A 17,913-nucleotide genomic window follows, 5' to 3' on the forward strand; every position below is an offset into this window, starting at 1 on the left:
CGAAAAATATGGGATGTGTGCATAAGGAGTCTGGAGGACTCAGAATGAATATTACAAAGGCTGTGTGCAATGCTCCATTAAGTATTTGAGCCCTTATCCCACCAGTTTTGGCACAGTATGTTTCATTATTAATCTATTTCATCACTCTCTGTATGTATATATATATATATATATATATATATATATATATATATATATGAAAAAAATAGGATAACAAGAATTGGAATATATATATTTGATTTGATTTGATTATATATGGTTATTACTCTTGTTATCCTCTTTTCTTGGGTCACTTTGGTCAGGTGATTTTATAATGACCTTCTGAGAATTACATGGTTTTCTGTACCATCCAAAAGTCCCAACCTGACCTCCTCTATGATGACACTACATGGATTGTTCCATAAAGGGGGAGGGCACAGCTTATATTGCAGTTACTCCTGATGATTAGAAAGCTCCTGTCACACAGTTATAAGGAAGATGATATTTCATTCGCATTCACTGTACTTATATGGTCTCTTATTTAAGAAAATAGAGAATTTCAATTGCCCTGCCCCCCAGCATGCACCGGTGACACTGTCTCTAGCTTCTCTAATGAAACAGGGCTAGAGAGAAATCTGAACATAGTGGACAAATATGATCAGAGCAGAGACCTTGGAAGGATATGAGTGTGAAATGTATAATATAATCCGGCTAGTGGTGCAGTGATGGGACGTTTGTGTAGGGACCTCAGGCACATGGTGCGGTTGTGTGCAGTAGTCTGCACAGTGGTATCTACATTTACTTTCATAGTGAGGAGCCACTTGGAATGTGTGTCCTTAATTTTCTATCTTATGCACACAGCTTCTTTACCCTAACCAGCTTTGTACATATGACATCTAGTGGGGTATGACATATTTTATTCTTTTGAATTAGTAAGTCTGATATCACACAGTTTTTGGTGCAGTTTTAGAACCAAAGTCAGACAAGGATAGAGAACAGTATCAGCTTTTCTTGATAGCTTTAACTTCTCATTGGATCCATAAAACTGCATCAAAGATATTGTGAATGTCTCCAACCTCAGAGGGTTTCACGTGCAATGGGAGCGATTTATCCCGATTTGTAAATCGGTTTTCATGAAACGGGTCACAATTTTACTGCACCTGTTGTTGTTGTTGTTGTTGTTGTTGTATATATATATATATATATATATATATATATATATATATATATATTTATTTATTTTTTTACTCAATTTTTATTCTTTTTTCTACCCATTCGCCACTTTTCAGAAGAGGGAGGCCGGATTTAAGGTTGTCCCTATACATTTATTATAACTTACAAGCCTGGTGCTGGAGTTTCCATTCTGGCGCACAGGACCTCCCACTATGCGCCTGAAACGTAATTCTGCGCCAGTGCACACAGGGATTAGCACCTCCTTTATAACCGCACACAGCGCCACATTTACTATATTGACCTTTGTGTTTTTATATATATATATATATATATATATATATATATATATATATATATATATAGTTTTTTTTTAAGCTGTAGGGGTTTTTTTTTGTTGATTCAAGAAAGAATATATATATATATATATATATGTATATATATATATATATATATATATATATATATATATATATAAAGAAAGAAGGTTTAAGGATTGACATATATCAATTGTGCCCTTCTAGTTGTCTGTCTACACCAGACACTTCAGATGATACTTTGGCTATCTGGTGCCTCATCCAGCACCTCATATCTTCAAATGGGGCACATTCAGGTTAAACAAAAACACTGCAGGTATGTTATGTCAGATCACCAGATATATGTTACTTAAACCCTATATTTACTCTCCTCCTGGCCATGGAAAAAAATAGCAAAAAAAAACCAAACAAAAAAAAAACAAAAAAAAACCCCGGAAGATATGTATTAAGCAAAAACCTATGTGTGAATGAACCCTTACCTTCAGTGTGAAAATAGTAACATAGAGCAGTAATACAATTGTATACATAAGGCTGAATATTGTTACTATAGTAAGAACAAAACAACTGCATGCATACACAAAGGGTGGTGTTCAGCAGGCCAGAGGACTCATACACACAGCCATGTACAATACAGTATATAATATGGACCTGTAGTGTGCACTATATTTTAGTAATCTGTGGTCTGTATTGCTGGCACGCCAGTTCTTCGGGGGCGGGGGATGCAGTGTGTACATAGTCCAATATTCAGATTCTGCCCTGAATGGAATTGGTGCTAGCCCAAATTAGTTGTTATGTTTGAGCTCTGGAACCTGCAGATGTAGTATGATGCATTTATATTTGCATATGTCTGTCCATTCAACCAAATAACAGGTAGCAATGTTTATTGAGACTATATCTATAGATTAAAATACGTATTAAATAGACAGATATATAGCTATTAGGGATAGATAGATAGATAGATAGATAGAAAGAAATAAAAATGTAAGAGATAGATTATATATTTATATAGGATAGATTTATGAAGGCTCCTGGTGAACCAAATTGTCACACTTTCTGCATGCAATAAAACGTCAACTTGGATGATACTTGCTGGAGTGCTGACCATTTTTCTACTATAGGATAGTTTAAATATGAAATAGATGATTGATAGATAGATAGATAGATAGATAGATAGATAGATAGATAGATAGATAGATAGATAGATAGATAGATAGAGCGAGATGCAGGATGTGAGATTCTTATGTACAGATGTATAAAGCAAACATCCATTTCTAAATCTTATAGTCCATATTAAGCTCTATTAATATTCAGCAATGATTTATTTAACAAAAAAACTCCGGTGACTGTGCAGGAGGAGTGTGGTGGAGAAGATAGTCAGAATGGATGGCAGGGCTAGCTCCACCATTGTTCTGTACTGAGGGCTGACACTCGGAGATTTCTCTCAGTCTCTGTTCCCACTGACAGATTTATGACGCCCCATAAAACCGGCTTGTTTAAATTCCTAAATCAATCTCCGCACTCATTATATAAACTTTACCTTTTATCTGCCTAAAAGGCTTTGAAGCCCTTACCCAGATGGCTGGCTTTGTGGCTGTTATTTTGGGGGGCCAATGTCCAGAAGAAAAGCAAATGTTTTACTTCGGGACCTGGCATCTCCCACTCTATAATGTATATGTATAATGTGTATATATATATATATGAGAAAGAATAGGAATTGTTCAGTTTATGTCACCTATACATCCAATGCCAGATATAGATTGAGATAGATATATATAATATTGGTTGTTTAGGACACATTGTAACAATGAGTTCCTTATATATAGTGACAGTGTGTATCACACCACCAGCATTGCGTAGTACAATGGATACTTATATATGTGTGTAATATACACTAACATTGAAGACCCCAGTGTTTTTGTGGAAGGTCATAGTGGTCCTCTGTGTATGGGAGTGAGACCCCCTCCTCCCCTACCCTGTCACGTGATTCATTAAATAATTAATGCAGAGGTTGCAGGATAGATATGTATTCGTCAGGAAAATCGCAGACATGGTCTCCTTGTGTCTGACGTGAAATTCAAGTGTCCTTAAAGAACAGCCTATAGCAGATCCAGAGAAGGAGAGGAGAGAGAGGGAGAGGAGAGAGGCTGGCATATAACTAGTGGGATCAGAGCCACACCGTGGGCTGGATTATTGTAAGTAGCGGGGATTCCCTCTGTCTGTCTGTGTCCATGTAAATTTATTGTGTCTTATTAATGTTATTGTCGTAAATGGTGACAAATAGTGATCTTCATTTCCTGCCATCCGTCCTGACTCGCAGCTATGTGTGTTTATACCCACAGAGCCGATCAGACAGGATTTTAAGGTTTATTCCCATACAATGGCCTTGATTTATGACAATAGGGGTGTCAGCGCGGTGCATTGTGTGTTTGTGGGAGACTTGTGTTGTTTATGATGCTGTCCACACTGAATCATTTCTCAGGATCAGCCTCTGATGAGAATCTCAGCTTTCCTCCACTCCTAGCCACCAGCATTGCCTGACATTGCCACTTAAAGGGACATTGCTACCACAGCAAGGAGACAAGGGTGGGAGATATCGGGGGTCCTAAAGGAAAGTTTACACTTTTATTCGTTTCTATAGACACAACACACAAGAATGATGTGTGGAGAGAAGTGAATCAAAGTGCCAGGTAGCAGCATGTAGGCATCCCCTCCGATGTCTGTCACTACTTGCTCTCCATATATAGAAGCACTATAGTCATTCATCACCGAGAAAGCACACCTTCACTAATATACATTCATGGACAGAGCAAAGAGCAGAGGAACAAAGGCAGCCAGGGCAGGTGAAGCGGTATACATGGGGTATATACCATCCAGCGCAGGTATTGTACAGCACCAAATCGTATACTAGCATGGAAGGAAAGGCAGCAAAATCAGACGAGCTAGGATATCGGTATACATATATATATATATATATATATATATATATATATATATATATATATTCATATTTCTGGCTGCAGAATATCAGGGACAATATATGAGTACCAATTCAGTATCAGCGCTAATATAATGATGCCCATACAATATAAGGGCTAGTACAGTAATACAACATCAATACAATATCTGAGCCAATATAGGAATACTATTACAGCATCAGTGCCAATATGGTAACAGCAATACAATACTCAGAATAACTGACCAAGTCACCCATTGAACACAGACGCTGCTCACAATGATGTGACACAAACATGTGTATGTATATATATATATATATATATATATATACACATATGTGTGTGTGTGTATTATTCAGTTATCAGCTTTAAACAAAATTCGTTGCATTTTTTGGCAAAAAATAGTTGATTTATAACAACACTACAAAAAAAACAAAAAACAAACGATTTTAGGCAGGAGGTTGGAGAAAACTCAGAATCTTTCAGGTTGTCATAACATCTATATATCTCCGTCCAGTTACAACAATATCTATATTTCTATCTCCATTATCTATCTATCTATCTATCTATCTATCTATCTATCTATCTATCTATCTATCTATCTATCTATCTGCCTATCTGTCTGGGTCCAATAGATAATACATAATGGCACAAAAAAAAAAGACTGGATGTAGGTCGATTTCACACTGTGGGGCATACACAACAATACACAATCACTTTATCCCTCTAGTTAATCATTAACAACGTTATACATATATAACTATTTGTATATAGGTATGTGTATATGGTAATATGTAAGGTAATATGTGCACAAAATCGTATATGCACTTAAAAATGTGTGTGTGTATATATATATATATATATATATATATATATATATATGTGCTCAATCATATGTACACAATCCTTTGTACATTTAATGTGTATGCACAATCATAAGCACATATGGTAAAATGAACAATTAATGTATAAACACAATCATATGTACACGTAATGTTTATGTACAATCACATACGCACAATCATATTTACACTTGATGTATATACACACACAATCATATGCATACGTATTGTATACGCACAATCACAAATACGCACAATCATAGACAGCTATTTTTCCAGAGGTGTCCAAACATGTCAGTTTCTGTCTTGTATAAGGAATGATTACGATTCCTTCATTCTTATCTTGCTTTGCTGAAATGCATATTATTATTAATCCATTATAGCTACATGGTCAGTGTGGGAAGGGGTAATATTACTTCATAGGATAAAAGATATTTATTTAAGAAGGCAGACATAACAGGAACATGACAGGGAATGTCAAAAGGGAGAATGGAAAGGTGTGGATGGAGGAGATGAAAGAAAGTAGAGAGCCATGGGGGAAAAGGCAGATGTAACTGCGGTTATGGAGGGCAGTAAATTACTAATATATAGCATATAGCATACCTCGTATGGATAGAGACAAAGAGGAAGGGAAGAAACAAGGAGATACCCAGAGGGGTCATAGGGCGAAAGGACCACAACACTAAGAGGTGTGCTTATAACAAAAGATAATACTCTATGCTGATATGTAGATATAGTGTTTGGCTGGTGATGGTCTAGCAGAATAAATTGTGATTTGTATGTTTACGTTTTGGCTCTGTTCACACAGCAGTATTTTGCGTTAGCATTTGTAAGCCAAAACCGGAAGTGGAGCCCACAGAGAGAATAGAGTAAACTAAACAGATTTGTTCCTTTTCTGTGCTTTGAAGTCCCTTATAGTTTTATCCTATTGTGGGTCTGGTAGATTCTGTCTGTAGTGTATTTCCAATGGCTCAGTTCACACTCATCAACCTTCCCTTGCGGTGCAATCTCAGTTATGAAATGGTAACATTTTCTTACCCATCATATTGAGAAGAACAATGCATGGAGGTTCGTGTAAATGTGAACAGGGCTAGCATCACAATGTCTTCTAGGGTCTATGTGTTGTGTACAAGGTTTTATAGAGTAACTATGGAGAGGAGGCCATGACAGGGAGGTGTGTGATATTACACAGCTATTGTGCATGTGGTCTGTTTGTCAGTAACTGGGAGTATACATGTATGTCTATAGTGTATACACTGACTAAAAAAATGTAATTTCAACACATGTATTTCAATGTTTTGTGAACACAAACCTGAATCATTTGTGTGTGTTTGTGTGGGGAGTATATGTCTGTAGTGTATACAGTGTCATACAATGTGCGTTGTGTGTGTGACTTATCAGTGTAGGTGTGTCAGGAGGGATGGGTTAGTGGACGTACATGCATGTCTATAGCATATATATATATATATATATATATATATATATATATATATATATATATATATATTTATTATTATTATTATTTATTTTTATTTTTTTTCACAATATTCACACTGGGACACCACTTCCGTTTTTTTCAGGAGCCATGACGGATATAACAAATCTATTGTGTAACAGATCCCCACAGAACCCAATGGATCTACTTGACTTTGTTCACAATAGATATAATAATAATATAATATAATATAATATAATATAATATAATATAATATAATATAATATAATATTGGAGCTTTGATCGTATTGCCAAAGCCATTTCCAATCGTATACAGCACATGTAAACCGAAAACCCCTGTAAGGACTCGTCCATTGGTATTTGTGATAACAGACTGCACGGTTCCTGCGGCCAAATATACCGTAAAGCGTAAAAAAGCCGCAACGGATGCTCTCAAAACAGATGTGAATAGTCTTTACAAGATCCCTCTGTTCGGTTCCAGTATTTTATTTATTTATTTATTTATTTATTTATTTATTTATTAGGGAGGAGGGTCAGAAAATCACAACAGACTAGGCTATTCTAGTCGTCACATACCTGACAGAAACCGCAACAACAGTGTGAACAAAGTCTAAGGATATAATCACACATGCAGGTTCTGCGTTCTTTCTCTCTTCAAATGCGATTTTAAGACAACCCCAGTTGTAAATCACGAGGATAGAAAAACATATAAAGAATAGATACTGAAAATCTTTTTTTTTTTTAATCCACTTACCTTTTTGCCTTCACAAACTACATTAATAAACAAAACCTGATGAAAATTTTTATGATGGATAAAGCCTAGGACGTGTTCACACATATTCTATGAATGTATCTGGGACAGACATCTGCTATTGTATTCGTTTACAGGATTGTGTGCAGTGTTGTGTTCTTTGCATTGTGGGGAGGGGGGGGGTATGACTTTTGAGGTATATGTGTGTACAGTTGGGTGATGTACATGTGTGTGGGTTTTTTTGTTTTTATTTCAAAGAGCCATGTGTTTGTTACATTTGGGAATCCTGTGTTTCCAATTACATACAGCATTTCCGTTACATTTGTCACCTCCTTAGCTTTTGGCAAAGGTACAACAAACGAATAAAGAATCGCATAGTGCTAATGTGTGAAAAAGAGCAGATCCTGGTTAATATTTGATTTACAAGTGACAACACAATGGACTCTTTTACTTCCAAGAAGAACACAAGGCGCCCCGTGAATTTCGATCTTTCTCTCCCACTCCATCTATATTTATGTCTATTAATCTATCATAACATTTATCTGCAACACAAATACAAATATGTATCTAGCTAACATGTCTTAAAACGCATCAATAGCCTATAGTATGATATCATATAAAATAAAACAGTCTGAAATATTGAAATTTCGTTTTTTATCCTTCTACCCTATTCATCTTATTTGTTGTAACGAAATATTAATGCGGAGAACGAATCATGTAAAGCAAATATCCAATCCAACAATGTTTTAACAAGGCGCCTGCGTTTTATATGTTCCAAAGCCCCAACATCTCGACATAAAATTGTGAGTTTATTTTTTTCCATTCTGGTTTCTGATTTCCTGAGGCAAAGCTGTGCACATGTGTACAAGCATCTCCCCATACAGCAGGAACATGAAACCCAAGCTTGATATTTTCGCAGAAAATTGTCTTCCATTAAATTTCCCTTGCCTCGGAATTATTCTCTTTGCCTCCAGCTAAGTGGAATATTTTTACCAAGCGGTTCATCTGCTCAGGAATGAAATCTGAGACAAACCACAAGGTCCTCGGTGACCTTAATGTAATTGATTTTATCATAAATCATCAACTTGATGAAGAAACAAAGTTTTCATTGAAGTAAATTGATATTAATGGAGTTTTTTTTTGTAGGAAATTTAAAGTACCTTTGTTGTTGTTCTGTGTCTGGGTGAATCTCTAGGTTTCTGGTAAGGACGTGGTTGCTTGTTTAGGTCTGAATTTGTTCCTAGGAATAGATTTACTATTATATCATGTCTTTATGTTATATAATATAGTATATAGTAGTCTGTGTGTTATCTACTTATTACAATGATGATGTGTCTACTGAGGCTCTAATAATGATCTCTAAATAATGGGATGCCTGAAATATAAAGTCAATACTTGTCCTTCTAGAAGATCTCAAATAGTCAGGGCTGTGACCTATGATTTAGAGACCCTACAAAGAGACCACATAACAATAAGAACATAGATACTCAGTTACACATTAACAGCCTGGTTGAAGATTAACCTCCAAAATACAGAAGAAGATGAGAAGACATTTACAGAGAAGTCTGATCCCAAATCCCATCTGATTCAAAACTTTCTCCAAAAAGGATGGGGCAAAAAATATCCCTTTAAAGGCCAACTTTTTTGATGATCTTGAAGATCCCAAAATATAAGTCTGGTTCACTTTGAAGCCAAAGGACACCATAACCATTCCCTGGTGGAAGTGAATGGGCTCCAGCCAGGATCTGTTCTTGGCTAGGTTACTATGAAGCGTGGGTGTGATTCAGCCCACCTCCCCTAGACCCTCCAGCAAAGTGCACAGTCAGGTTATCACTTTAGCAGAGGACTCCAAGCATCCAGCAGATGCACAGCTTTGAAGAATAGATCCTTAAAGAAGCTGGAATTTTATCTCCTATCCTGTCCTCCTCACATTCCTTGGTTGAGTTCTCTTTCCTCGGGTCTTCACCCACCTCAAGACATTGTCCTGGCTTTGGAGATGACAGCAAACAGGCAAAATCGAGAGCAAATGCAGAGAACACCCACAAATCGCCTGGCACCCTGAGTAAGGTTGTCCCACTTCTTCTGGCCTTGACTTGGGCGATCTGAGCTGAGATCAATGTGTTACACCAACCTCAGGTCACCAGCTATGAGACCTTTGCAGGAGAGGTGACCTTTGAGGGTTGGCTGAAGGCCTACATGTAACTGCAAGCTCCAATAATAGTCTGGAGGTGAGTGACTGCACATGTAGGTAGGTTTTGATGGTTTGTAATATTAGTGTCTGTATTGTCGGGTATGGCTGAATAATATGCACACAGGACTGAATAATATGCACATAGGGCTGAATAACATGCATATAGGGCTGCTGTGTTCGGTGCAGATCCGTTACAATGTACAAGCTCCTTCCAGGCTCTGGGATTTTTCTCTTTCTAGTAATAATTTTTCTCTTTAATCTAGAGGGGATGAATAATGAAGTGGCCATGATGCCTTGTGTAGCCTGTGCCAGGGCCACGTGTAATAAAGAATATATAGCCAGCAGCCCCTGCTTTACTGTGCGGAGGTCACAGTGATTTGTGATGGTTTTACACACGGTATAAATGTGTGCTAATAATATTTAAAGACCAGTAACTCACAGGCTGGAGAAACATTATAGATGAGATCTGATATATATCACACCAGTCAACGCTAAGCACGTGCCTGCCACAATGAATATACACCAGTGTGTGGAATATATTACAATATATATTACACCTAACACCTCTCCATTCACTATGTGCTGCTTGGAATTAGCATCTTATACAGCAAATGATCAGCATAGACTGTTAGGCCTCAGGTCTCACTCCTATGTCTGGGGCCTGTTGGTATATATTGTAGAACTAGGAATATAAAATAAGCCCCTGATCTGTACAAACCAAAAATGATGTTATTGTGGTCAGGCTTTACTCTTGTACTATATACTATATAAAGTAGTGGTATGCAGAAAGACAAAGTAATAAACCTGCTCAATAGGGTTGCTTAAGATTAGTAACTTATGTCTCTTTGATTCTGCAGGCATCTTCCCTTGTCCATTATTGTTGAAGTTTGATATTTATTGGACACGACTATTAATCTGGTAAGTGCAATAATTTGATTATTTATTAAGATGATATTAATATGATTTTATATGAAACACACATGGATGTAAAGCAAATGATGGAACCTGGACAATTTGAGTGTTACATTTGTAAAATACTAAACAATTGGAATTGTGGGATCTGGGTGAGCTTTTAAATCCATAGGCCAGTGCCAGGAGACTCTCATACAATATTGTACATAAGCAATACGTTGTTAATGGTAGCCAGGTCCTCTTAACTACCATTATGGGATAGGTCTCTTAAGTATACTTATATTCATAAGGTGTCAGTGACTACTGGTTAGAGGAATGTATAATAAGCTGGGACTAGCAACACTTCCCCATGTCCATGTAATGTATATGGGATGTAGTAATTGCTTTTTATATAGCATTATGGGTTGATAATCTTGATTTATATCATGACCTGTTGTACAAATTATAGAAATAAAATCATATGACATTCATAACTATGGGCATATCAAATACAATGTATGTAGTATGTTGTCGTATATACTGCATGACATTATATGAGAGGATCTGTATGTGCAAGAGAAATATAGATAGATATTGATACATCACTTTCTATGTAAACCATGTATATATAACACAAGAGTTGGAGATACCTATAGTAACCAGTCAGATCTCAGCCTTCATTCTTCTAAGACCCTTTGGAAGATAAGAAGTCCTGACTGGTTGCTATGGGTAACGCTTCTTATTTTCACCAGCCATTAGTGTATAGTTATGGCAATAGGTTTTTTTCCCATCCAGGGTGGAATGTCTGACGTACAAGTTTTATTTGAGTCTGGGGCCTACAGTCCTCCTCATACTTAGAGTCTGAAGGAAATGTGTACTTTGTAGTGCCTATTGTTAGTATAATCTCACCATGTCTCTCAATAACTGCATGCTTTGATATATGAGTCTTTTTTTTTTAACTACATTCAAGACTAGATTTTATGGTATGTCATCTATATAAGCCAGATTTTTGTTTCTAGATTTCTTTTTAAGTTCATAACATATTGTTGAACCCATTGAATTCACTATAGAAATACCAAAATAAATACACTGCAACAATTCTATCTGTCTATAGCTATAAATATCCATCACTGTTTATTTTCTATTTTTTTTTTACTTATTCTATCTATCTATCTATCTATCTATCTATCTATGCCCTTTATAGCTATAAATCCATACATGTATCCTTTATGTTTATCTGTCTATTTGTCTAAGTTTAGTTATACATCCATCCATGTATCTTTTCTATCTATCTATCTATCTATCTATCTATCTACTATCTATCTATCTATCTATCTATCTATCTATCTATCTATCTATCAATCATCTATTTCATATTTAAACTATCCTATAGTAGAAAAATGGTCAGCACTCCAGCAAGTATCATCCAAGTTGACGTTTTATTGCATGCAGAAAGTGTGACAATTTGGTTCACCAGGAGCCTTCATAAATCTATCCTATATAAATATATAATCTATCTCTTACATTTTTATTTCTATCTATCTATCTATCTATCTATCTATCTATCTATCTATCTATCTATCTATCTATCCCTAATATCTATCTATCTATCTATCTATCTATCTATCTATCTATCTATCTATCTATCTATCTATCTATCTATCTATCTCTCTATGTGCCAGTCTAGACTCTATAGATTTTATCTTGAAAGAGAATGGTCTCCATATGACACAGTTGGAATTTGCCTGCTAAACAAATGGATGTAATCTCTAAACAGCCACTTATTTATATCAAAGGCAAACTCCAGTAACTACTTTTACTTGCTGGTGCTGAAGTGTTAGAGCACAGCATGAATACAACCCAGGTCCCTGCTGAGCCCTGCCAGGTGCTGCACACACCTCTCCTGTCACATTGACACCTCACACAGTCAGGGCTTTAACCCTCTGCCAGCCTGAGGCCTCACTGTCATGTGGTAATGAAAGGGTTAGACTGCAGAGAGCGCTATACAGACCTGCCTGAGCTATCCAGGAATCACTCTACATGTTAGAACCATAAGGAATCCTAGCATTTCTCAAGACAAGTCTGAAAATGTGTTTACGAGTAGATTACTTTTTTTTTTTATTTTACTGACACCTCCTTGCAAGGGTCATGCCTCCCTCCAAAAAATAGAGTCTAAAAACATTTAGTTAAGTCTCTTATTCTCTTAGTTAGATATGTAATATAATCTATGTGTATTATTATCTAATATATATATATATATATATATATATATATATAGTACTTCAAGGAAGGAGGGGGCACACCACTCTGCATTAACCCCTGCTGTGCCACATGCACTTGTCAAGTATTGCTGGGTAATGCATTGCGTGCCCCCGTGGAGGTGCAGGGGTTAAACTGCAATGGCTGTGAAAACAACTAGACGCCCTGGATGTAAGAGGGGAGCCAGGATGTACAGGCAGGGTAGGTGAGAGAAGGGTCTATTAGCATAGACTGGCACCTAATTGAGCAGTAGGAGAGAGCTCAGCTACCTCCACGACTAGGCCTCTGTCCACGTCTGTAATTAGCATAATCCCTCAGCGGTGACGCTGTGTGTAGACGAGAGCATTAACAGCCGATGACTTGTGGTGTAAAAAGCAAATGGTGATTTTTGGTGTAATTATCTGCTCGCCTTATTGCTGGCACATTGGAAGATATTGGCTGGAGGATGCACGATCTGTGGAAGCAGCAGAAGATGTGAGGCCATTGTTAGCAGGGAGAGTAGGGCGGTGTATAGGGCAGCCTTGAAGCTTCAGCTTGTCCATTGCAAGCCCTGAGATTAGCACGGATCTTCTCCCAGCTCTGCTGCTTCTCCCTGCCCGGGTCCTCATGCTGCTCGCCAGGCTGCCTATTGATTGTGCTGGAAGTGGATATATATGATGTCTGCTAGTGCTGTGCTCTTCAGAGTCTGCTAAGGTAAGCTGGACCCAAATAGTCTATCAGTGAATGGCGGAGTCTGTGTCCCAGTGATTTATGACCATATGACTGCAATCTCGGTTCAAGAAGAGTTCACAGCTGCCTTTAGCTCCCCTCCGCTCACACACTTTCCCTATGTCTTAGCTGCTCATTAAACCTCTATTTACTGCAATCTGTTTATGTGAATTATCGAAATTTCATGTAGCAATAGAGGAGCTATAATTCTGTCCTAGAGACTTGTGCTGAGACAGAACCATCAAGGTGCGCACAGCCTGCGCCTATTGTCTTAGGCTTTGTTACTCACTAATATTCTCACTTTTATGTCTCATTCTATGGACTTTTATTTAATGCAACAAGATAATATGTAGTCTGCTGCAGAAGATTAAATAATAGCTGTCTATACACTATATATGTGTGTGTGTGTGTGTGTTTTGTGTATGTTTATATAGAAAGTATTCATTATTAATATCAAGCTTTTATTCATTTATTCAGTTCCTACCTATTTAATCTCCCCTATAACAAAGTTACAATTGGCCCGATAAATAATAATAATGCTCGTGTTATATACAGTAAAAATAAATGTAGCAATCGTTTTCCAAGTGCCTGAGAAGATGGGGGCAGTGTCAGCTAATTGGAACAGCATAGCATTTAATATTTATTATTCAGGTAGAGAGTTTTTCTTTAACAATTCCTTGGAGTAAATAATTAGGATTCCGACAAAGATAAATGAGCGACATTTGTGACGTGTGGAGAGATGAGGAGCAAGAGCTGCCCAGACCCACAGAGTCTAGCTCATTCTCTATCTAGCTGACATTATTATATGATTGCAAACGTTTTATTATCTCACACAAAACAACTCATGTGGTCACAATATTTAGTGCTGTACAATAACAAGGCCTCCTGTGACAGATCAGAGGACACTGGAAATGCTGACTGTAAAACAAAAATATGCCTATACAATATATATATATATATATATATATATATATATATATATATATATATATATATATATATAATTTTGTTATTATATTATATTTAGTATTTTTTTTTATTATATTATATGTATTATTATATTATAATATATATAGTATTTTATTCTATTATTATATTATGTATATATTAATTATATTAACACTTATACAGAAACACTTATACAGAATTGTATTGTTTACTATATCTTTAAACACACACACACACACACACACACACACACACACACACACACACACACACACACATAATATATATATATATATATATATATATATATATATATATATATATATATATACACACACACATATATGTATAATATACAAATATATATATATCTCAGTGTACCACTGGATAATTCGTTATGCCTATATTTTTCAAGCCTCATACACACTTTGCAATGCATTCTTTATTCTTACCTATGAGGAGATATTGTGTTGGGAACCTTGATTTTTTTAGCATTTGGATACTAAATAGATATCGTGCTGAGCGTTTATAGGAGAAAGATATTTACTAATAAAACATTGCTGCTCGGACTATGTAGCTGAAGTATTTGAAGCACAAAGAAAGATCCAGTTGTGTTTTTTTTTTTTCTGTTTGTGCTGGTGAGGAATAAAAGGAATTGTGGAGCTGTTTGAGGTTGACCCTCATACATCATAGCACTGGGCTCAGGACAGCAGCTATTATCCTGGATTCTTCTGCTCCGGGCACAGGCCGCTTTGCTAGTTTTTCTGGTTTCAAGGAGTTTTATTTGGCAAACTGAGAAGGAAAGATAAAGAGACAAGAGAAGCTTAAATGTTTATTATGCAGAATTTAAGAATGTGTCTTGTAGGTAAGCCCCAGCATCTTAGAGGTTTATCTTCAGCCCTGGTATATATTTCTTTGGATGGAGTGATGCGTTTTTTTTCTAGTTTTAGGATTATAAACTGCAGATAAATTATATGATTCATGTTATTATACCCTGATTTATAGATCTGAGCTCCTTGTAAATTGTGATTATTTACTAATGTGCCGATACTAATCTAAATCAGGCAGGAAATAACCATAATATTCTATTATTTATAGGGATTTCGATGGAAATATTATACATATGGTTTTGTTCTATGGCAGCCTTTATAAATGTGTGCTTTGTCTTTTTGTTCTCCTAGGTCGCCTCCAACAAATACAAAGGATATCCGTGCCAGGTGACTGCGGGGTGCCAATGTTATTCAGTAAGGGTGGGGACACCCTCCGAGTAGGTGACAACACGTTTTGGGGATCCAGGAGATGCAGAAAGCATCCTACTATGACAACCCCACTCTCTTTGGAGGCTACTCGTACCAGGCAGGTGGTCTGGGCTATGAAGGGCCACAGCAGTCTTTTGCGACTTCTTCTCACCTCGACAATGATTTCCAGCGTTCATCTTGTTCCTTACAATCTCTGGGACACAATGGCCCTCTGGCTAAACCTAAAAACATAAATGGAAGCTGCATGCGTTCCAGCCTGGCCTCTGAACACCACCAGGCCTCTTCTCTCTCCCCCCAACCCAATCCCAATGCAACTCCAAGCAACAGCAGCAGTGCCCAGCCTGGAGCCAAGTCCTCATCGGTAAAAACACAGGTCCCTTCCAATACAACCAGCAAACAGATCTTTCCATGGATGAAGGAGTCCAGGCAAAATTCCAAGCAAAAATCCAGCCCCCCTGCCACAGGTACTAAAGCCACCATACACATATACCCTACCTCTATTTACTATGTAGCTCAGTGTTATCGATTGGTGAATACAGGCAGCCATTTTGTTTTGGGATGAAAGTGACTACACTGTTTTTATTATTAAAAAAATACATACAAAATAATTGACAGAAGTGCAGAACATTATCTGTCCCCTTAGTTACTATTTTATCTCTAATATGTCAATCTGAGTAATACTTATTTGACAATTGTAATAGCAAATCTGTCCACAAGCTTCACCATCAAGTAATATTAGCCCATTGCTTCATGGCTAGCCAGTGGCTAACTCCATTCCATTCATATTTATATTATTTGTCTGGTTACATGTGTGTATATATATATATATATATATATATATATATATATATATATATATATATATATATACACATATATATATATATATATATATATATATATATATATATCTTGAGAGAGGTCCTGCATTTCTGGAACCTAAACGTTGGTATGGAATGAATCCATTTTTATTTTTTTTTTATTTTAGGAGTACTCTTCATTTGTTGCAATATATATATGTGTGTGTGTGTGTGTGTGTGTGTGTGTGTGTGTGTGTGTGTGTGTGTGAGTATGTTAAGTGGGAATGTAACCAATAGATAGGCAACATTGTACTGTAGACCCTAAACAACAATTGTCTATCTGTGTTAGACAATGACAGGGATGTGATGGCCAGTACCTGAGGCTATTTAATGTGTTGTTATCTATGAAGAAATAATAATTGAATCGTAGATAAAGGTCATAATGCAAGTGTCTCCACTGCTTGATCAAATCTCCATACAGCAGGGCAGCTTTGGGGGGCAGAGCTCTTAATAAATGCCAGGCTTATGAAGTGCAGACTAATGTGGGAAAGGCCAGGTCTGGGCAAAGCATGTTAGAGAATTTATTATGGAATAATGCTTTCAATTTGTGAGTGGAGTAATTATCTTTTATTTCATTTGTAGCTGCAGAGAGCTGCAGTGGTGACAGGAGCCCCCCGGGGTCCTCTGCCTCCAAGAGAGCCCGCACGGCCTACACCAGTGCACAGCTAGTGGAGCTGGAGAAGGAGTTTCACTTTAACCGCTATCTGTGCAGACCCAGGAGGGTGGAAATGGCAAATCTGCTCAACCTCAGTGAAAGGCAGATCAAGATCTGGTTCCAGAACCGCAGAATGAAGTATAAGAAGGATCAAAAGGTAAAAGGGATGTCATCATCCTCAGGAGGACCTTCACCAACTAGCACTCCACCTCTGAGCATGCAATCCTCTGCAGGCTTCCTGGGATCCATGCACTCAATGACTGCAAATTATGAGGCACCTTCCCCACCTACCTTTAATAACAAACCCCACCAAAATGCCTACTACCAGACCCCAGCAAAAGGGTGTCCCTCCCAACAGAAGTATGGAAACACAGCTCCAGAGTATGATCACCATGGCTTACAAGGGAATGGAGCCAGCTATGTCTCTCCTAGTATGCAAGGGAGCCCAGTGTATGTTGGGGGGAACTATGTGGATTCTGTGCCAGCACAAGGCCCTTCTATGTATGGTCTTAACCACCTTGCACACCAGCCCAATAACATGGACTATAGTGGCGCCCCTTCCATGCCAACCAGCCAGCATCATGCACCTTGTGAACCCCACCCAACTTACACAGAGCTCTCATCACATCATCAGGGAAGGATCCAGGAAGCCCCTAAACTGACCCATTTGTGA

The 17,913-nt window shown here is 37.3% G+C and overlaps 1 protein-coding gene across 3 annotated transcripts; it reads left to right on the forward strand.

The window, feature by feature from the left end:
• Positions 1-15,765: 15,765 nt before the first annotated feature.
• Positions 15,766-17,913, forward strand: HOXB3 (homeobox B3). 3 transcript variants are annotated; one of them, XM_075278713.1, is made up of 2 exons: positions 15,766-16,189; positions 17,168-17,913. In XM_075278713.1, the coding sequence occupies exons 1-2, from the start codon at positions 15,766-15,768 to the stop codon at positions 17,911-17,913; spliced, it is 1,170 nt and encodes a 389-aa protein (XP_075134814.1). The 3 variants fall into 3 exon arrangements, with proteins under 3 accessions (XP_075134814.1, XP_075134816.1, XP_075134815.1); XM_075278715.1 differs by having other exon boundaries at positions 17,174-17,913; XM_075278714.1 differs by having other exon boundaries at positions 15,766-16,172; positions 17,154-17,913.

The sequence above is a fragment of the Leptodactylus fuscus genome, chromosome 6 (genome assembly GCF_031893055.1).
Source record: "Leptodactylus fuscus isolate aLepFus1 chromosome 6, aLepFus1.hap2, whole genome shotgun sequence".
Lineage (NCBI taxonomy): Eukaryota > Metazoa > Chordata > Amphibia > Anura > Leptodactylidae > Leptodactylus > Leptodactylus fuscus.